Source organism: Echinops telfairi, unplaced genomic scaffold (assembly GCF_000313985.2).
Source record: "Echinops telfairi isolate 266 unplaced genomic scaffold, ASM31398v2 ScPeMD7_55;HRSCAF=186, whole genome shotgun sequence".
Taxonomy (NCBI): domain Eukaryota; kingdom Metazoa; phylum Chordata; class Mammalia; order Afrosoricida; family Tenrecidae; genus Echinops; species Echinops telfairi.
Genome location: NW_022103953.1, coordinates 382,694 through 405,278, shown reverse-complemented (window position 1 = coordinate 405,278; position 22,585 = coordinate 382,694). Strand labels below are relative to the sequence as shown.

The following is a 22,585-nucleotide window of genomic DNA, read 5'->3' as shown; positions in this document are numbered from 1 at the left end:
AAGTTGTGCAGACTTTACCCAAAGTATTGCCATTTCCATCACCAAAAAGACTAGAAAGTGATTCCCTTCCCCACCTACCTATCCCTGGAAACTACCAAGGTCTCTTGTTTTCTTGATGTATAGGCAGTTGCTGGATTAGGAACATTCATTCAACATACAGACAGCTGGTATAAATGGAGTGTTATATAAATTTGTTCTCATTATGAAACAACAGGAGCAATTCACAACAAAGTCTTCACTATAATCACCTTTGCTTTCTGCACAAGTAATTGAAATCCTTGAAAAGGACTGAAGGCTTTTATTGCACTAATCCCAGAAATCCACGGTCATCATGTGGATTCCAATCGATAGCGACCTTATAGTACAAAGTATAGTTGTCCCCGCAGTTTCCAAGACTGTAATCTCGACAGAAGCAGACTACCACATCTTTCTCCTGAGGAGAAAATGATGGGTTTGAACCAGCAGACTTTAAGTTAGCAGTCAATCACTTAATTGCCACTGCATCCTGGCCTTTTTTTTTCTGCACCAAAATAGGACTTTGTGCACCTGGTTTAACTTACTTACAAATTCTTCACGACAAAGTTACGAATAGACTTCTTCACAAACCAAGGACTGTCTGTACCAAATACCTAAAAATGTGGGATTGGCCGGCATACTGGGTTGTAAGTGGAGCTGTGGAAAATTTTAAGGAACATTAAAAACAAACCAAACAAACTAGATTCCCTTATGTAGTCTGTAAGTAGAAATATACACAATTAAGACCTTGCTAGTGAGGGCCCAGAATGGTGTAAGGAACATATTAATAGAAATTGAAGAAAGGAAGTTCCTTACATGTAGTGTCAGAAAACTTAGCAAAATTGTCACCCAGTTTTATGAAAATTAAAGTTTGTAAGTGAGGATCTTGGATATCTAACTGAGCAGATTTCTAAGGGAAATACTGATGTGTAGATTGTTTTTCCCTTGCTGCTTATACGAAAATTAGAGAGGAGAGAAATAAATTATAAGGAATGGCTGGTATACAAAAAAGACCTGGGACATGATGACTTGAGAAAATCTCAGCCTATCCATGTGACAAAAGACATTAAATTCTGGGGATTTTTCTTCTGAAAATAAGGCATTGAGAAAAATTCGAGATTTTAGTTCACATAGCCTTTTGCTTAAACCCCAGAAATATTTTTTTAAAAACTCAGAGAATTCAGTCACACAAAAATCACTTTCAAGAGACTAAAAGTATGTCTCACAGATTGCCTAGTCTAAATCAAACCGTAAGACCTCTAGCAAGCTGAACAAGTAAGAGGCCAGAGAAGTCAGTTTCAAAGTGTTAGAAGGATTTAGCATGCTACTATGTCACTATGACTCGGAATCTACTTAATGTCAGTGAGTACACATGCCTTCAAGATGGAGAGCTTATGTGCCAAGTAATGTTGACAGTCTATAGAAGCTGAGCAACACCCAGCACCCCAGCAGGAACCCGAAATGGAGAAAGGCAGCCTTAAGAAAATGTGTATGATGTTTTAATACACATGTCTACCTCAAGCATGGATTTGCTGCTCACACATAGGTGCAAGGGTAATCAGATTTCTTTAGATAGATAGATAGATAGATAGATAGATAGATAGATAGATAGATAGATAGATAGATAGGTAGGTAGGTAGGTAGGTAGGTAGGTAGGTAGATAGATAGATAGATAGATAGATAGATAGATAGATAGATAGATAGATAGATAGATAGATAGATATAGACAGATATATGGAGATATAGATATAGATGTAGATATGCTTTAAGAAACTGTGAATATAGATTTTATCTAGTGGAGTAAAATCCACTGCAATTCATGCAAGACCTACAAGATTCTTAGGTCAATTATATCAACAAAAATACTGTCAGCTTGGAATGAAAGAGAAAATACAAAATGAAAGCTGACTATTTGACCCCTAAAATTCTCCTGGTGGGAAGCAGGCTGATCAAATGATTCAACTGGGAACATATGATACCCTTCAGTTTGAAGAGGATGACTCTGAGGTCAGACTCAGAGGTGAAAGTCCAGATGGTTCCTGCGAAGGAAATTTGCAGATGTAATTAGGGTTCCAATGAAGTCAACCTTACCATAGGAAGACTATCTGGAAGGTACTAACAACCTACACATAACATACCTTTAAATATGAGTCTAGAGATACATGCAGAAAAGCCAGAGATTGGACGCATAAATCCACCTTGCTGGCAGGGGACAATGTGGTAGGGAATGCAGGGGCCTCTAGGAGCTGAGAACAGACTACTCCCCTTTTACAGTCAAGTCTATTCCTATGCACAGTGACCCTTTAGGACAGAGTCACTACCCCATCATGCTTTCCATGCTGTGAGTCTTTATGGAAGCAAACTGTCACATCTTTATCCCATGGAGCAACTGGTGGGTTCCAACTGCAAACACCTCCAATAGCAACCTCGTGTTTAACTACTCTGCCACTAGTGTTCCTTAACCTACCGGTAGCAAAAAGTAGGCACTTCAGTCCTACAGCTGCAAGGAACAGAATTATGAAGACAAATGAATATGGAAACATGCTGTTATTATTGTTATGTACCATCAAGTTGGTTCCCACTCATTGTGAACCTGTGCACAACATAACAAAACACTCTCTGGTCCTGCACGATCTCACAATTGTTCCTATGCTTGAGCCCACTGATGCAGCCCTGTAATGTGTCAGTTCATGTCCTTGAAGGCCTTCCTCTATCCCACCTCCCCTCCACTTTACCAAATATGATGTCCTTTCTCCAGGGACTGGTCTCTCCTGACAATATGCCCAAAGTATGTGAGAGGAAGACTGCCATCCTTGCTTCTAAGGAGCACTCTGGCTGTACTTCTTCCAATACAGATCGGTTTGCCCTTTTAGCAGTCCACAATACTTTCAATATTCTTCCAAAGCATAACAATCAAATGCATTGATTCTTATTTGGTCTTCCTTATTCAATGTCCAACTTTCACAAGCATATGAGGCAATGGAGAATACCATGGCTTGCATCAGGTTCACCTCAATCCTCAAAGGAACATCTTTGCTCTTCAATACTCTAAAGAGGTCTTGTGCAGATTTACCTAATGCAATGTGTCTTTTGATCTCTTGAATGCTGCTTCCAGGAGCATTGATAGTAGATCCAAGTAAGACAAAAATCCATTTGTTATTATGTTAACTATTGGCCCACTTGTGAAGATTTTCATCTTCCTTACATTGAGTTGTAATCCACACAGTCCTTGATCTTCATCAGCAAGTTATTCAATTCTTCCTCACTTTCAGCAAGCAAGGTTGTGTCATTTGCATACCACAGATTGTTAATAAGCCTTCCTCCAATCTTGATGATTCATATAATCCAGCTTCTCTGATGATTTTCACAGCATACAGATTAAACAAGTATGGTGAAAGCAAAGAACCCTGACACACACCTTTCCTGATTTTAAACTGTGCACACTGCCTCTTAATTCATGTACAAGTTCAAAATGAGCACAATGAAATGTTATGGAATTCCCATTCTTCTCAAGGTTATCCACAAATTATTATATTCTACACAGTCGAATGCCTTTGCATAGTCCACGTAACACAAGTAAATATCTTTCTGGTATTCTCTGATTTGAGCCGAGATCCACCTGACATCAGCAATGATATCCCTTGTTCCATGTCCTCTTCTGAATGTGGCTTGAACTTCTGGCAGGTCCCTGTCAATGTGCTGCTGCAATTGCCATCGAATGATCTTAAACAAAAATTTGCTTCTGTGCGATATCAGTGATATTGTTCTATAGTTTGAGCATTCTATTGAGTCACCTTTCTTTGGATCGGGCACAAATATGGATCTCTTCCAGTCCTTTGGCCGATAGTGTGTGCCTGCAGTGTTTCTTCAGCTTTCTGAAACATTTCAATGGGTATTCCGTCAATTCCTGGAGTCTTGTTGTTTGCTAATGCTTTCAGTACAGCTTGAACATCTTCCTTAGCATCACTGGTTCTTGCTCATATGCTACCTCTTGAAATGGTGGAATGTTGAATAGTTCTTTTGCTACAGTAACTCCTAAAAGCCCAGGTGAAACCCCAGTCTGGTTGACATCTTTGTAAGATCCTAAGCAGAGAGGAGAGTTCTGCCCTATAGAGAGTGGATGTTGCTGTAAGCTGCTTAGTGTTTGGTAATGTCTTATTCTATAGAAAACTATTACCCCATAGAACATGAGAATATTCACTACGTGTGCCCTTTACAAGTGGTCCATCTGCAAACCTATTCCCAGATCACCTTATCAATTTTCCGATTTAGTGTTCCCCAAGTTCCTGACCAACCAATAGACCTTTTAGTCATTATACACAAGTAGAGTAGATCCATAATGTACCTGCCCATGTAATTTACTTGTCCCTCTAGACTTGTTCAGGTTGATTAAGAAAACACAACACCTTTTTATTGTGAATTAGGTGGGAGTTTACATATCAGATCATAGTTTTTGTACTCAACAACTTAACTTACTAAACCTCCCAACAGCTTGCCCTGTCCCTCACATTTTTGTCCATTCCCTCTTGTAGGATATTATCTTCCCCTTCACCAAACTAACACCCACCTATTCTCTAGCCTATTCTTTCCCCTTTCCTCTCCCTCCCACTACTGATAACCATCAAAATCTATTTCGTCTGATATGAAAATCTTTATCTTGATTTTTTATGATAGTAGTCTCAAACAATAGTTGTTCTTTTGTTATTGACTAAGTTCACACAGCATATCTAAATGCATCCATGTCATGAGATGGTTCAGAGTGTTTCCATTTTATCCCATTGTTTTTATGTATGAAAATTTATTTATTCATTCTTCCACTGGTAGGTATTTAGATTGTTTCTATCTTCTGGTTATTATGAATAAATCTGCTATCAACGTCGCTGTTTGTCCTGTATTTCTTATTTCTTTAGGGTATATATTGAATAGAAAGAGTGCTGAATCATATGGTATTTTTATTACAAATTGGTTGAGGACGTGTTATAATGCTTTCCACAGTATTTGTACAGTTTTACAGTCCCACCAGCAATGTATGAAGGTTCCAATCTCTGCATACTCTGTCCATCACTTATTTCCTGTTTTTTTTCCCTCCATTTTTAAACCCTGCTATCAATGATAGACCTGATTTCTTAAAAGCCATTTGGATTTAATGATGAAATGCTGGTGTCCATGGCCAACTTTAGCCTTAAATAGAGTAGATAACAGCAAGTTTATAATGGGAGGCTCTGTGTATAAAATTAATACTTCCTGATCAGGTGTGGAGTCTCTACCAGAATCTGGAAGCAAGCTAGGAACAGCTTCTCTAATGGAGACTCATTGCCAAGAGGGCTTGGTATTGCTATGAAACCCTAAGAATGTGTACTTTAAATCTCCTCTTAGAGTTTGCAATCTCTTCAGAGACCCTTCCTGTCTTGGAGAAATACAATACACTTTGGTGTGCCAAGATGTCCAAGAAACTTACCCTACAGCCTAGACCTACAGCATTTTCTTTTTCATTTGCTCTGGGTACCACTCAACACTGGAGACTATGTAGAGTTCAAGGAAAAAACAATATATGTTGTCTCTAAAATATAAGGTGTTGATTTCTTCAAGCTAGGAAGACAAAATCATCTGCATTTGCTAACTGTTCCCCCTACAATGCATTCCCCTAACCCCACCCCACCACAACTTTCCACCCTGGCAGGCATGCTTTTTCCCCCTTTTGAGGCTACACTCCTGTGGCATATACAGAACCATCCCCTGAGTCTCTTTGTACAGCACAGATTTCATAGCAGTTTATTTTCGCACTACGGACCCCATCGTTCTGAGATGGAGCTCTCTACTAGCTCCATTCTTGGAGCTATCCCTGCTGGTATTTTCACTTCTGTGTGTATCAATGATATTGTTCTATAGTTTGGGTATTCTGTTGTGATACCTTTCTTTAAAGTGGGCACAAATATGGATCTTTTCCAGTCCTGTGGCCATGAGTGAATGCTTTCAGTGCTTAGAGCTCAGATCTCTCCCATGGTACCACTTATGGACTACTTATAAAGGGCACAAGTAGTGAATATTCTCATGCTAATTTGTTAATTTTTAAAAACCCTAGCCCAGTTAGAAATGCATTTTCCATCACAACTCACTATGAACACAGTGGAAACACAAATTTCACCAAAAACTACTCATCCTAACTATCTGCAATGCAATCTGATATTATCTATTTGGAAATGATTCTATTTTACTTTATTAACTAAATACAGGTCTTGACCCACTAGATTGCTTTCAAACAACTTCAGTGTGCCAAACACTGGTCTATTTAGTAATCTGAAATGCGTATCTTAAATACTGTATACCTTTATCCTTCCAGGCACATATTTCACGTGGGAAGTAGGAGTGGAGAGCCTGCAAGAGTCTCCTAAGCAAGTGTTTCTCAAATTTTAACATTTATAGGAATCATGTGGGAATCTTGTTAACATTAAACTTTTAATTCAGTTAGGCATGAGGTAAGGCCTAAAAGTCTATATTTCTAATTAGCTCACAGATAATACTAAAGCAACTGTCCCATAGACCATACATTCTGTAGGACTTGAAAAATCACATGTGTAGATGGGTCTGCTGATTTGGTCAAGTGAAATCTGATTAGAACTTTCTAAGAGAATTCTACCTACGAAAGAGAGTGTGCATATAAGACAAATAACCCAAGAGAACAAGCATCACTGCCTCTGTCATTCAATTTCTGCCCTGGTCACAATATCTGAATCTGGGGGAGACAATATTAATCTACACAAAAACAAATAAAAACACATAAAGGATGCTTTTGCAACCTGTCTCCCAATCAGAAAGCATCATTGAGAGGATCATTGGGTTAATTGTAACTAAAGTGGGGAGAGGAGAGTTATCCACAAAGTTTGTGGCTAACTGCTAACTGCAAGGTCAGCAGTTCAAAACTACTAGCTGCTCTGCAAGACAGAGATTGGACTTTCTACTCCTGTAAAGAGTTAGTCTCTGAAATTCACTGGGGCAGTTCTACCCTGTGCTGTGAGTCGGCATCAACTCCGTCACAGTTTAGTTTTTGATTTTCGGGGTTTTGTTTGCTGTTTTTTATGGTTTTATAAGGGGCAAGGATAGGTGGGCATTGACTAACTGTGGATTCCAGATAAATGGATAGGGTTTGGGAGCCTTAAAATCTCTAGTCCATTGTTAGCTATCGGTAGTGCACTGTAGCCAGCAGACATTGCAGTACCCAGAAGAGAGTGGCACCCACCTTTCAGCTGCCTGAATTTGTTCCTAAGTACAGCTGAGCTCTCTCCCAACTCTCCCCACCAGTGTCTTATCCCATCCATATTATTGCTACTGCATGGGATTGGTATACTCCCGAGTGTCTGATGGGACCGGGTCTCAACATAGCTCATGCGCTCAGTACCTCAAATGAACCATTTAACAGTCCTGTGAGGCAAAAATTACCCCCACGTCACAGGTGACTATGAAATTAGTGAGGCAGACAGACTCTTTAACTGCCAGGTGAGTTCCCCCAGCTCCAGGCCTCAGAAGTGATGTGAGTTGTACCTTTCATCTAAGTTGTGACGAGATGTTTAAGTGTTTTCCTTATCTTCATAAGCTTACTAGATAGATCACTTACTTATCATGTAGTACTTCCTGTTTTCAGCTTTTATTCATTTTGTGATAGACACAAGCCATAACCTTTAGGGAAACAATGGAGATGAGGGAACCCAGAATGCCTTGGTGGGAGCCATGGAGCAGTAGAGGAGCCAGTACTCACCTGATGTGGTTCGACCCAGGTGATAGGGCACACCAGCAGGGGGCTGACACCCAGGGTATGTGTGTAAAACTCTCAGGTGATTGGATGCATTTTTGAGTGCAGGCGAGAACTGTTTTTGTCAGCTTACAAGAATAATCCTTGCCTCCTTTCTACTCCCGTGAAGTGACAGTCTTGGGAACTCCCAGGGGCAGGTTTACCCTGTCCTATAGGGTCACTGAGTCAGCATCGACTCCTTGGCAGTTAGTGAGGCTTCCTAGTGTACACACTTTCAGAGTTTCCCTGGTGCTCGGATGTATCCCGCACACAGAAAAGTTTACAAAAATGGGCTGATACTGTATATGCAGGTTTACAAACAGTTTATTCACATTTTACAAGGTACCGTGAACATCTCCCCCATGCACATGGGTGAAAGCCCTACTGACACACAGAGCGCTGCAGTGGGGTCCAAGGCTGCTGGTAACAAGAGTGACACCTGAAGCAAGGTAAGTATCAGCACAGGTTAGAGCACAGAGCCTGGCAGAAGCCTGCCAGGGAAAGCAGGGCTGGCACGATTCCCATCTGAGAATCAGAATGGAAAGGCAACGGGATTAAAGGTAGGGGACATCCTGTAAGCCTTTTTGGCCCCTACCTCCGCCCCTGACTCCTCTGACCCCCCGCTGGCCCCTAGGGGGGAAAGGATCCTGGACCTCTCTTTGCAACCAATGAAAGCCACCCGCTTTCTGCTTTTTCCTTAGCTCTTCCTGAGCCCTTGACGCGTCACCACATTCTCTCATCATCATCTCCTCGCTGCTCAAGTGCCTTTCGTGTAAGTCCTCCTGAGAGTCCCTGGGGGAATCATCGGTGCCCCTGTCCGTTTTCCTTTTGGCTTTCCTGGGCACGTGATCTTCAGCGGGGCGCTTTTCGGAGGCCCGGGCCTCGCTCTCGGGCTTCCGCTGGGCCTCCCCTTGAGGAGTGCCCTCATCTCCTGGCTTTCCCTGCTGAGTCTCCTGCTCTCCCTCTGGCTGCCCCTCAGCCCCCGCCTCTCCCTCAGCACCTGGCTTCCCCTGGCATTCTGCCTTCCTCTCCACCTCCAGCCGGGCCGCCTCTTCGGACTTCCCTTCCTCTTCCGGCTCTACTTCACGCTTGGGTTTTCCCTGGGTTTCCAGGTTGCCTTCATTTTCACTGTAGACTTTTTCCATGGTGAGATTCTACTCCTTTTCCTGTCGGGAGGCATAAGGAGAGAGGAGAGGAGACAAAGAGAAGAGAAGGGAGACTGAGGATTTAGGAGGGGTGCATAGATCCAGTTGGTACTAGCATCTCCCCCTCCTCAACATTCCTCTAACCAGGTCCGGGTCTTCAAGTGTGCCCATCCCTATCGCTACCATTTCTCCCAACCAGTTCCTAGGCAGACTTTGTTAACAGCCCACTCCAGTGTGGGAGGTTATGCATGTATGTGTTGGGGGTGGGGTCACACAGCCCTGGGTCTAGGTCCAGTCCCACCCCTCACCCCATGGCACCCCGCCAGACCTGCAGGGCTTCTGAACAGGTTTCTCTTCTTTTTCTAGCCTCACAGAGTCCTGGGAGCAACAGATGCGCAGACCTGCAGACAGACATAAGATAGGTCCTTTCCTGAATCCCGGCTTCCTCACTCAATGATCACCTCCCACCACCACCCCACCCACCACCACCCCACCCCCGCAACCGCCATTTGTTTTCAGGCCTCAGGCACCAGAAAAGGATGTTTTCCAAAATTTGGTTTTCAATGCTTCCCTCTCCAGGAAGCACTCGGCCCCGCCCCACGCCTTCCCCCCAAAGGTCAATCTTTCCTCCAAGGCACAGAAACCAGGGTGAGAAGTATTCACAGAATTCGTCTGTCCTGCTGTCCCACTGCACTGCGCCCCTCGCTGCCCCCATTTCTGGCTCTAAAAGGGATGTGGAGATTGCAGAGGAGGGGGCTCCAGAAGTAGGCCGGACACTGTGGGAGTTTCTCTCCCACAGCTGCCCAAACTGCTCTCAGTCTCCTGCAGATGTTTTTCTGCATCCAATCCCCTCTAGACCTCTGGTACTCTGTATTCCCCATCCTTTCCTCCCCGCCCCCCCCACCCCCCAACGCTCCCCCCCTCCCATCCAGGTGCTTCCCATCCTTCCCCTCCCCCACTCCTATTCCCAGTTCTGGGAGCCCTGCTCTCACTCTCTTACTCCTGAGTCTTTCAGCCATACTCCCCATCCCCCCCATACACACACTGACCTGCAGGACAGAGCAGGCCAGCGGCTCCCGGGCTCGCTGCAGCCTGCTCCTCGGCCGCCGCCGGGGAGCGAGAGCTGGTGGTGCTGGCGCTGGACTGGAGCTCTGCGAGGGAGGGCGGGCGCGGGGTCTAGTGCCCACGTCCGCGCCTGACTTGTCACGTGGGCGCATCGCGTCACCCGCGGCCGCCTCCCTCTCCCCATCCTGTCCTGTCCACCTCACCTCCATCCTCATCAGGAAATTGATCCCGGGAGGGGTGCACAGAGAAGGAATAAAGGAGGAGATAGAGGAGCTTTCTGAAACCAGGTGCCTTACCTGGTGCTTCTCAGGTCTCAGCACGACAGGCCTGTTCAGGTGCCCTCATCTCCAGGTGTGCCAGCTGAGCCCTAAGGACAGGACCTGTCTTAGCTAGCCACACTCAGCTCCTGAGCATCAAAGCCTGCTTGGCCCAACTCCAGAGCTCTGGTAAGTGATATCTGCCAAGAAGCTGTGCTGCCACCTTGTTCCTCGGAGGCTTTCTGCTGGGGGCGGTTCTACCACACCCTATATAGTCACTATGAATCAGATTTGACTTGATGACAATAAGTTTGTTTTTCGGTTTGTTTGATGTCTTCTAGGGTCGTGTTGATGAAAAATAGTAAGAGGGGACATCCTTAGCTTGTTTCCAATCATAGGGCAATAATATCTTGTTTCTCACCATTAAATATGAAACTAACTGTGGTAGTTATAATTTCGTCTCAACTTGAAGTGTAGGGTTGGAGACCGGCCTGTCCATCAGTTCACAGCCTGATGGTTCCTCCTGGTGGGCTTGAAATCCTCATTAGGAGAGTCCTGGAAACGTCTTTCTCTTTCTGCCTTCACCTTCCTCCTGGTAAGCCATACTGACACCTGCATCAGCCTTGTGATATTTCCACCACCATTTGAGCCACAAGACTTTTCACCCATTGGCCTGTAATCTTGCTGCATTCTGCATCATTGCTTGTGGCTGTGTGAGTCTGAAGAGGGATTTATGGACTGGTATTGAACTTATAGACTAGTGTCGGACTTGGACTGGATGTTTTCCTGATATATGAGGGGGTACCTCCAAAAAAAAAAAGAATTGTTTTTCAAAGTTATGTATTTAACTTTTTTTACAAAACAATCTTACCACCTTCAAAATAACCTCCATTACACTTAATACATTTGTCAAAACTGTGATTCCATTCTTGGAAACATTTTTCAAATTCATCTGTTTGGATGGCTGACAGCACCTCCCTCATTTTTTTCTTCACCTCTTCTGCATCATCAAATCGCTGCCTTTTTGTGTTCTTCTTCATTCAAGGAAACAAAAAGAAGTTGCACAGAGCAAGGTCATGTGAATCAGGTCTGTGGGGCAAGAGAGGCCTGCTGTTTTTGTCAAAAACTGGTGCACTGAGATGGCTGCATGAGCAGGTGCATTGTCATGGTGGCAAAACCAGTCCCCGCCTGCCACAAATCAGGCCTTTGTTATGGCACACTGTTATGCAATTTTCTCAGAATCTATAAATAGAAAACTTGATTAACAGTGTGACCTGGTGGAATGAACTCCAAATGCACTAGGAGTCGACATTTTCATCTGTTGGGAAGTTGAAAGAATAAGGTTTGTCATCAATTGACATTTCACCTTTTTTGAAACTAGAAAGTCACTCATACACTTGAGTTTCTCCCATAGCACTGTCCTTGCAAGCTGTATTCAACATTACAACACTTCCTGTGTCAGTTTTCCCAAAACCAGAGCAGTAAACAAAATTTCACAGCCACACGCTGTTCTCTTAAATTGGCCATCACAAAAAAACGAGGTTTGAGTGAAACTGCTTTTATGAAAAAATTCACTGTAACCAGAGAGAACCTTTTCAGGCAATGCCACTGGATGCAATAATTCAGTATGAGTTACTAGATGCTCACTTACCAGGGAAAATGCATGCTATGAAATATCTGCTATGCCCAGGCAATTCAGGTATTTTTTTGGGGGGGTACCCATTTATATAACTACTTCCTGATATAAGGCTTTCTCCTACACATATATGAGGGTCACCGAATTTGTTTATCTTGTCAACCTGGCCTAAAATACTAGCTGTAGGGGTTTTTTTGGTAAATGTTCTTTATCAGATTGAAGATTTTGATATTGAATGGGTGGATGTTGAGTTTTGTCAACTTTTTATTCTATTTTTGATATGATCATATGATCCTTTCTATTTATATTTTTGTATGTTCAATTATATTAGATACCTTTTTAATGTTGAATTAGCCTTGCATATCTTTGATAAATTCCATTTGGTCAGAGTGTTCATGAGAGGTATTGGAATGTATTTTTTCTACCTACAGATTTCTTTCTTTAATTACGGTAATAGGGGAATGCTATGGGTTAGAAAGGGTTTCCTCTGTTTCTATTTTCTGAAAGAATTTGTAGAAAATTGGATAAATTCTTCTTTGGACATTTGGAAGAATTCACCAGTAAGACTAGCAGAGCCTGTTGCTTCTGATTTGGATGGTTATTAATTACTTGGAATTAATTTATAGATAATTAACATAATTGTGTTAGATCACATCCTGGGGGTGGCCTTAACTGCCAAACTATTCAGAATCCTGGCCCAGACAAGGTGACACAAAAACTATCACACCAGGCAAATACTTGTTTGCAATATTCCTTTATTTTCCTTTTAGTGGCCTCTGTGTTAGTCTGGCTACTTTAGAGAAACAAATCCACAGAAATTCATGTATAAGGGGGAGTTTTATATAAAGGTTAAGTGCACATCAAGAAAACATCCCAACCCAGTGCTGCCCAAGCCCACAAGTCCAACATTAACCCGACACCAATTCACAAAGTCCTCCTCCATCTCACAAAACACACAGTGTGATGCTGACTGCAGGAGGAAAGCTGAATCAGTGAACGTTTAAGTTTCTCAGCATTGGCAGGGATCTCCACACAGCTGCTCCAGCACCCAGGGCTGCATCAGGGTAGGTCCATGTGGCTTCTCCTTGGGGATGTCTTGCAGGAAGTCAGCCTTGCCAGCTGAAGCAGGAACTGGCTAAGGCAGCAGCACCCTGGTCCAACCATCACAAATCAACCAAGGCACCTAATTTTCCCACAAAAACTGCATTAAAAATGTGCCTCCTCACTGGGGGATGGACAGCAGAGAAGTGGGTGAGGGAGACGTTGGATGGGGTAAGATATGATAAAATAATAATAATTTATAAATTATCAGGGGTTCCGGGGGAGCGGGGAGGGAGGGGGACAAATGAGCTGACACCAAGGGCTCAAGTGGAAAGTGGGTGTTGTAAGAATGATGAAGTCAATTTTTGTACTAATATGCTGGGCACAAATGACGTATGTACAGATTGTGATGAGTTGTATCAGCCCCTAATAAAATGATTATTTAATTTAAAAATGTGCTGATAAACTCAGCTTATACACGAGTATATACCCGAGAGTTTTAGTAGTAATTCTCACTGCCATTGGGTCAATGCTGACTCATAGTGACCCCTGTGGGTTTCCTAGACTATAACTGTTCAGGGGAGTAGAAAATCCAGTCTTTCTTCCGCAGAGCTGCTGGTGGTTTTGAACTACCGAGCATGAGGATTGCTGACCAACATGTAACCACTGCGCCACCTAAAATGCACCTATAGCTCTTTCCCTATCTGGAATAAAGAGTGAATAAAATAAAAGACACATGGAAACAAATAGTCAAAAGGACTAATGGACAGCATGAATCTCAGCTTCTTCTATTCTGTGCCCAGAAGAACTAGTTGGTGCACAGCTACCATTACCGAGTTCTGTGAAAGAGATCACATTAGATGATCCTGGATAGAATGGAAGAAAAATGTGGGGTAAAAATTCTTTTTCTTAATTAATCATTTTATTGGGAGCCCTTACAGATATTATAACTGTCCATAATTCAGTTAGATCAAGCATAATTGTACAATTTCTGCCACCATCATTTTCAAAAATTTTCTTTTTTCTGGAACCCTTTGATAACAGCTTCCATTTATCCTCTCCCTCCCCCTACCCCAACCCAGGAACTCTTATTATTATATTACAAACATATATATATATTGTACCTTACACCATTAATATATATATAGTACCTTACACCATTACAAATATATATATATATATATATATATATATATATATATAACCTTACACCATCCAATATATCCGTTTACAGTCATCATTGCTATCAGCTCTCCCTTCCCCCCTTTCCAATCCCTTCTCCTCCCGTATCCTCATGGATTCATTGCTCTTGTTACTGTTTCTGAAGGGTTACCTATCTTGGCTTTCATGTAACAAACAATTGTAATTATACAAATGAACATATGCAAGTCTTACAAGATTAATGAGGTAAAACAAAAACAATAATAGTAAGGGAGGAAATATTAAAGAACTAAAGGATAACGTTTCATCAGTGCTATACTCCACCCTGGAAAAAAAATTCATTGTGAGTGTAGAAAGCCTCATCTTTCTCCTGTGGAACACCTGGTGGTTTCGAACTAGTGAACTTGTGGTTAGTAGTCAAATGCATAGCCACTATTCTGCCAGGGCTATATTTTAAAACTGTTTTTGTAGTGAATTTATAGATAATACAACACTTATAATCTCAGCACTCTTCCTCTGTAGCAATTCAGAAACATTAAATATGGTTGTCTTATTATTTAAACATGGTTGATAATTTTTTTTCCTGTGGTGTCTTTATCTGACTTTCTTATCAGAATAACTCTGGTGTCATAGAATTATGAGTTTGAAAGTGTTCCTTACACTATTTCCGCAAGAAGTTTGCGAACCATGGTGCTAACTTTTTAAATGTTTGGTAGAATTCACCAATGAAGAAAGCATCTGGGCCTGGAGTTTCCTTGGTTGAAAATTGTATGTATGCTTTAAAACTGATTCAATTTCTTTTCCAGATTTTCTACTTCTTTGGGCAGTTTTGGTAATTTGAGTGTTTCTAGAACTTTGTGCAATTTTTGTCATCTAATTTATTTGAGTACAGTTGTGCATAATATTCTCTTAATTTTTAATATCTGGCCAATAGTCTCTTACATATCTGGTCTTATTTACTAGTGTGTTTCATTTTCCTTTGTTAATGTAGCTAGGGGTTTATCAATTTTAAAACAAATTTGCTAAGAAGCAAATATTGATTTCATTGATTGTTCTTTTATTCTATATTTCATTGATTTCTCCTCTGACCTTTTTTTTCATTTAGGTTTCTTTGGGCTTCATTTACTCATCCTTTTTATAATTTCTCAGGGTGTGAAATTAATGTTATTGATTTGAGCTCTTTCTTATTATTTAGTGTTTTGTAAAATTTCCAGTTTTCCTTTTAGTTTTTTTCTACCTTGTTCATAAAAGATTTACTATGTGTATATATATTTAGCTGTTTAAATGTGTTGAGGCTGGTTTGGGGACTTAATACATGATCTATCCTGGAAAATGATCTATATGTACTGAAGAAGAATGTATTATCTGCTGCAGTTGGTGAACTGTTCTATAAATGTCTATTAGTTATAGTGTCATTCAGGCTATTTTCTTATTGATCTTCTGTCTATATGTTCTATCCATTATTGAAAGTGTTGTATAGAAATCTCCAATTAATATTGTAGAACTACTTCTCCCTTCAGTTCTGTCAATGTTTGTTTAATATATTTGGGGTTCTGCTATGCATACATATGAAGGGATTTCAAAAAGTCTGTGGCAAAATTCCATTATCTTCCAATTCCGCTTTTTCATGAAATTTTTGAAGCCCCCTGATATTTATAGTGATTATCTCTTCTGGACTAATTCGTTATTTTGACATTATATAATGTTCTTTGTCTCTTACAATATTTTTTTAACCTAAAATCTATGTTGTCTGATAGTTCTATAGCCACTGCAACATCCTTTTGGATTCTTTCAGCATAAAATGTTATTTTCAACCTTTCACTTACAACCACTTTGTTTCTTTTGATTGAGAACGCATCCCCTTGAGGGGCTGGCCCCATTACCAACTAAGTGGACAGCCCATCCTTCCCCCTGAAGAATTCATTTCAGAGAACAGCACTGAAGCTACAGCTCAAGGAGAGGGATGTGTCTGATCAGAGCACACATGAGCAAACGAGGGGGGAAGAAAAAAGAGTGAAGCACATCCTGGCTCCCCAAGCCCTGAGGACAATATTTCTGCCCAGAGCATCCAATGCACAGAGAAGACCATAGGGCTGGTCCCACCATGAGATATGGGTCCTCACTGACCCATAGCATCACGGGGGACAACACTGGAGACACACGGCGGGAATTGTTCCTTCCCTGACCCCACCACACTGAGACAAGATGCTGGGGGCGTGCAACAGAGCAGCAAGGGGAGTAGAGCAATGAAGTCCCCAGGGAACACAATAAAATAGACTGTGGGGCCAAGGCATGCTGCCTCATCAGACTCAACTGGAAAACACTAAAGGAAAACAAATAGAACTTGAATTATTTATAGGCTTTTCTTTTCTTTTTTTGGTCATTGCCTTTTTGTTGTTGTTGTAGCTATTGTTTTCTTTTCTATTGTTGCTTTGCTGTGCTTGGTCTTGTGTTTGCACATATTGTTGTCACTGTGTGTCTATCTGGATGGGATAGGTGGGATAAACAAGCCAGAAGAGAACAACGGGACGACAGTTTCAGGGGGACATGTGAGAGGGGGAGACAGGGGAAAGAAAGTGGGTGTTAGTAAACCCAGGGACAAGGGAACAACAAGTGACAGAAAATCGATGGTGAGAAGGGTGTAGGAGGCCTGGTAGGGCTTGATCAAGGGCAATGTCACTAAGAGGAATTACTGAAACCCAAATGAAGGCTGAACATGATAGTGGTACAAGAGGAAAGTAAAGGGAAATAGAGGAAACAACAGGGGGCAAAGGACATTTATAGAGATATAAATACAAGCATGTACATATGTAAATATATATATGACGATGGGGAAACAGATCTATGTACTTATATTTATAGGTTTAGTATTAAGGAAGCAGATGGACATTGGGCCCCTATTCAATTACTCCCTCAACACAAGAAAACTTTGTTTAAATAATCCAACACTCTGAGATGCTCACCTTCCCAACATGATCACTGAAGACAAAGCGGGTGCGTAAGCAAATGTGGTGATGAAAGCTGATGGTGCCCAGCTTTCAAAATATATAGCGTCTGGGGTCTTAAAGGCTTGGAGATAAACAAGCAGCCCTCTAGCTGAGAAACAACAAAGCCCATATGGAAGAAGCACACTAGCCCATGTGATCTTGAGGTGTCTATGGAATCAGGTATCAGGTACCAAAGACACAGAGCAAAAAGTCATAATGTGAATGATTGGGGGAGTGTGGAGTGGAGGCCCAAAGCCAATCTATAAGCAATTGGACATCCCCTTAAATAAGGGTTGTGGGGAGAAGACAGGCCAATCAGGGTACAGTGAAGCATTAATGAAACATATAGCTTTCCTCTGGTTCTTTAATGCTTCCTCCCCCTACTATCATGACCCTAATTCTACTTTACCTTAGACCAGAGCATGTACATGGGTACAGATAAGAGCTGGAAACACAGGCATTATAGGACAGATAAACTCCTCAGGACCAATATTGAGAGTAGCCAAGCGGGGAAGGCGAAGGTTGGGGGAGAAAGGGGAAACTCCCTCTCAGGGGGATGGACAACAGACAAGGGGGTGGGGGAGACATCAGACAGTGTAAGACATGAAAAAATAATAATAATTTGTAAATTATCAAGGGTTCATGAGGGAGGGATGGGGAAGGAGGCGAAAAAAATGAGGACCTGATACCAAGGGCTAAAGTAGAAAGAAAATTAAACGATGATGGCAACATATGTACAAAAGTGCTTGAGACAACGGATGGATGGATGGATGGATGGATGGATGGATGGATGGATGGATGGATGGATTGTGATAAGAGTTGTATGAGTCCCCATTAAAATGATTTTTAAAGAAAGAAAGAAAGAAAGAAAGAAAGAAAACACCCAGTTAGTAACTGGTGATTATCCAATGTACCATTCTCTGCCTTTTAATTGGAAAACCAAATCCAATAATGAAGGGGGCTTGGTGACACAATGGCCAATGTTAACTGAAAGGTCAGTGATTTGAACATCAACTGCTCCATGAAAAATAGATGTAGGAGTTTGCTTCCATGCAGATTGCAACAATATGTAACTTATATGTATATATTGTAACATTAAATATTATATATAATATATAGTAACATAATAATACTTTTACTGGGTAAAAAAGTATATATAATATATAATACTGGGATACAAATATATAAAAATGAATATATTATTCATGTTATTATTCATTATTATAATACAGTGATTAAGTGCTCCACTACTAACATGAAGGTCAGAGATTCAAACCTATCAGCCACTTGCTGAGAGAAAAATGTGATAATCTCTTTTGGGGCATTTATACCCTGTCTTAAAGTCTCTACAAATTAGAATTAATTCAATGGCAATGGGATCATATACATATAATTATTATTTATAATTTTTTCTTTTATATCATTATGTTGTTGTAGTTAGGTGCCATCAAGTCAGTTTTAACTCAAAGCTACTTTGTGCACAACAGAATGAAACACTATGCCAGTCCTATGTCATTCTCATAATTGTCCCTGTGCCTAAGCCCATTATTGCAGGCACTGAGTTACTCCATCTCCTTGAGGGCCTTCTTTTTTATCTCTGCTCTTCTACTTTATTCATCATGCTTTCCTCTAAGGAACACTCGGGTGATACTTCTTCCAAGATAGTTTTGTTTGTCCTTTTGTCACTCCATGGTACTTTCAATATTCTTCACCAGCACCATAATTTATTTATTAAAAAAAATCATTTTCTTGGGGGCTCATACAACTTTTATCACAATCCATACATACATCAATTGTGTAAAACACATTTGTACATTCATTGCCCTCATCATTCTTAAAACATTTGTTCTCCACTTAAGGCCCGGCATCAGGTCCTCATTTCCCCCCCCTCCACATTACCCCCTCCTTCATGAACCCATGATAATCTATAAATTATTATTTTGTCATATCTTGCCCTGTCCGACGTCTCCCTTCACCCACTTTTCTGTTGTCTGTCCCCCAGTGAGGTGGTCACATGTAGATCCTTGTAATCGGTTCCCCCTTTCCAACCCACTTTCCCTCTATGCTCCCGGTATGGCCACTAACACCACTGGTCCTGAAGGGATCATCCGCCCTGGATTCCCTGTGTTTCCAGTTCCTATCTGTACCAGTGTACATCCTCTGGTCTAGCCAGACTTGCAAGGTAGAATTCAGATCATGATAGTGGGGGAGGGGGGAGGAAGCATTTAGGAACTAGAGGAAAGTTGTATTTTTCATCGTTGCTACATCACACCCTAACTGGCTCGTCTCCTCCCCGAGACCCCTCTGCAAGGGGATCTCTAGTGGCCTACAAATGGGCTTTGGGTCTCCACTCTGCACTGCCCCCATCATTCACTATGGTACAATTTTTTGTTCTGATGATGCTTCATACCTGATCCCTTCAACACCTCGTGATCGCATAGGCTGGTGTGCTTCTTCCATGTGGGCTTTGTTGTTTCTGAGCTAGATGGCCGCTTGTTTACCTTCAAGCCTTTAAGACCCCAGATGCTATACCTTTTGATGCTATACCATCATCTTTCTTTGCCACATTTGCTTATGCACCCATTTGTCTTCAGCGGTTGCCAGCACCATAATTTAAACTCATCAATTTTTCTTATTCAGTGTCCAACTTTTGCATGCATATGAGGTATTTGAAAATATCATGGCTTGGGTCACATGCCCCCTAGTCCTCAAAGTAACATCCTAGCTTATCAATATTCTAAAGAAGTCCTGTGAGTAGATTGACCCACTGCAACTTTTCTTGTGATCTCCTGACTGCTATTTCCATGAGCATTGCAGATCCAAGCAAGACAAAATCCTCGATAACTTCAACTTTTTTTTCATTTATCATGATTGGTCCAGTTTTGGTCTGCATGAGCACACTAAAGTGTTCTTGAATTCCCATTCTTCTCAAGGTTATCTATAGTTTGTTATGATCCACACCGTCAAATGCCTTGATATTTTCTGCTTTCAGTCAAGATCCATCTGGCATCCTCAATGATAAACCTTGTTCCATATCTTCTTCTGAAACTGGCTGGAAATTTGAAAACTATCTTTCAATGTACTGCTGCAACCATTGTTGGATGAGCTTCAGCAAAATTTTACTTGCATGTGATATCAATGATACTGTTCTATAATTTGTGCATTCTGTTAGGTCATCTTTCTTTGGAATGGAATAAAATGTGGATCTCTTCCAGTCAGTTGGCCAAGTTGCTGTCTTCCAAATTTTCAGGCATAGAAGAGGGAATGCCTTCATTGCTTCTTCATCTTTCTGAAACATTTCAGTGAATATTCCATCAATTCCTGAAGCTTTGTTTGGCTAATACTTTCAATGCAACTTGAATTTCTTTCTTGAGCAGCGTTAGTTCGTGCACATATGAAATTATGGAATGTCAGCTAGTTCTTTTTGGTACAGTGGCTTAGTGTATTCTTTCCATTTTCTCTGAATGCTTCGTGCACTATTCAATATTTTACCCATAGAATCTTTCAATATTGTAACTTGAGACTTGAATTATTTTTAAATGCACGGATCATGTTCTTCCTTTTTGGTTCTCTAACTCTCTAACATTTCATATTTTACTTTGTCTTCTCATGCTGCCCTTTGAAATTCTCTATTCAGCTCTTTGACTTCATCATTTTTTCCATTTGCTTTAGCTACTCTACGAAGAAAAGCAAGTTTCAGAGTCTCTTCTGACATTCACTCTTATCTTTTCTTCCTTTTTTATTTTTTTAATGACCATTCGTTTTCTTCATATATGATGTCATCCAACAGCTCATCACATCTTAGGCATTAGTGTTCAATGTGTCAAATCTGTTCTTGAGCTGTTTTCTTAATTTAGGTGGGATAGACGCAAGGTCATATTGAGGGTCCCATGGACTTATTTTAATTTTCTTCACCTTCACTATCAATATAAACTTACAGTATATATGGACAGTTAATGGTCTGTTTCAATCAGCCTCCTGGCCTGGTTTTAGACACTGATGTTGAGCTTTGCCGTCATCTCTTCCCACAGATGTAGTCAATTGTTGATAGGTGTAGTCAAGCTGATAAAATTCTTCAATTTCTTCATCATTAGCTTTTGTGGCTGGTGCATAAATTTGAAAGTGGATAGATATAATCTTATCACAAACAGCATTGTACTTCAAGATTGATTTTGCAATGTTCTTTTTGACAGTAAATGCCATGCCATTCCTCTTGATTGTGTTATTCCCAGCATAGAAATCATGTGATTTTCTGATTCAAAATGGCCAATACCAGTCCATTTCAGCTCACTAATGCCTAGGATATTGATCTCCATGCATTCCACTTAATTTTGGACCACTTCCAATTTTCCTAGATTCACACTTTGCACATTATTAGATATGATCATTTGCAGATTTTTGTTGCTGTTGTTTCTTACCTTTAATTGTGTCCCACCAGCAAATAAATATCCCAAAGTCTCCACTCTCATAAACTTTACCCAACTCACGTCTTCAAGGTCAACTCCACTCTGAGAAATCAGCTCCTCTACAGTCACATTTCGAGTGTCTCCTACCTAAGGAGCCCATCCTCTGGCACTATCTCCAACAATGCTTTGCTTCCATTAATCACACCTTCAGTATCTGACAATGTTTCAAAGCTGGGGAGCCAAGTCCTTCTTCGTTATCTGTTCTTTGTATGGAAGCTGCCCTGAAACTTGTTCTCTTTGGTTGACCCTGATGGCATTTGAAATACTTGTAACATATCTTCCAGAATTATAGCAACACATAAAACACCACGGTGCAACAAAATGACAGACAAGTGGTGGTTTATATCATTCCAGCATAACAAGTATTATTACAAACCAAACATACAGTGAAACTAGCCTCTATGCTGGGCTTTAAAATTACCTTTCCTGGAGGTCATTCTTTGTTTTGTTTTGTTTTCAACAATTTTATTGGCACTTAATCCACACATCACACAATTCAATACTTCAATCATATCAAGAAGCGTTGAACAATCATCATCACCATCAAGTTTAACCTCTTTCTTTTCTTTTCTTTTTACAGCTTAAAATTACTATTTAGTGCCCTCACCTTTCAGACTGGAAGATTCATTTCAGCATTTCTTTTAAGGCAGCTTTGGTAATTACAAACACCGTCGGCTTTTATTTATATCTGGTAACGAACATCTCAATTTTGTCATTCGCATCGAAGGACAGTTTAGCCAGGATTCTTGTATGACAATTTTTGTTGTTTAACTCTGCTCCCTAATGATTTCTTTCTATGGTGCTCTTGTACATGAAGATTCACTTTTCTCTTGATGATTTAAATCTCTCTCTTTATCTTTATTTTTGGACAGTTTTATGTATAATGTGTCTCTTTGGATTTCTTGGCATTTATCTAACTTGGATATCAATTAACTGCACAAATGTGCAAATTTCTTTCTTTCATAGAGTTTGTGACCATTATTTTTAACTATGGGTAAAAAATATTAACACAAATACACAGAAACT

At 40.9% G+C, this 22,585-nt stretch overlaps 1 protein-coding gene and 1 long non-coding RNA gene across 3 annotated transcripts in view; one reads left to right on the top strand and one right to left on the bottom strand.

Moving 5' to 3' along the window:
• Positions 1-8,107: 8,107 nt before the first annotated feature.
• On the bottom strand, positions 8,108-10,331 carry LOC101660541 (transcription elongation factor A protein-like 3). Of its 2 annotated transcripts, none has more exons than XM_045290797.1 (3): positions 10,308-10,331; positions 9,275-9,347; positions 8,108-8,967 (listed from the first exon to the last, which is right to left on the bottom strand). In XM_045290797.1, the coding sequence occupies exon 3, from the start codon at positions 8,944-8,946 to the stop codon at positions 8,356-8,358; it is 591 nt and encodes a 196-aa protein (XP_045146732.1). In that variant the 5' UTR covers positions 8,947-8,967; positions 9,275-9,347; positions 10,308-10,331; the 3' UTR covers positions 8,108-8,355. The 2 variants fall into 2 exon arrangements, with proteins under 2 accessions (XP_045146732.1, XP_004717858.1); XM_004717801.2 differs by lacking the exon at positions 10,308-10,331 and adding an exon at positions 9,996-10,094.
• The window catches only part of LOC123521752, a 55,320-nt gene continuing 42,969 nt past the window's right edge, over positions 10,235-22,585 (top strand). The window contains exon 1 of the long non-coding RNA XR_006680104.1: positions 10,235-10,457. This is a non-coding gene — a long non-coding RNA (uncharacterized LOC123521752). The remainder of the gene's footprint in view (positions 10,458-22,585) is intronic.

Coding starts and splice junctions, on each gene's coding strand:
- LOC101660541 (XM_045290797.1), bottom strand. CDS start 8,946: ATGGAAAAAGTCTACAGTGAAAATGAAGGCAACCTGGAAACCCAGGGA.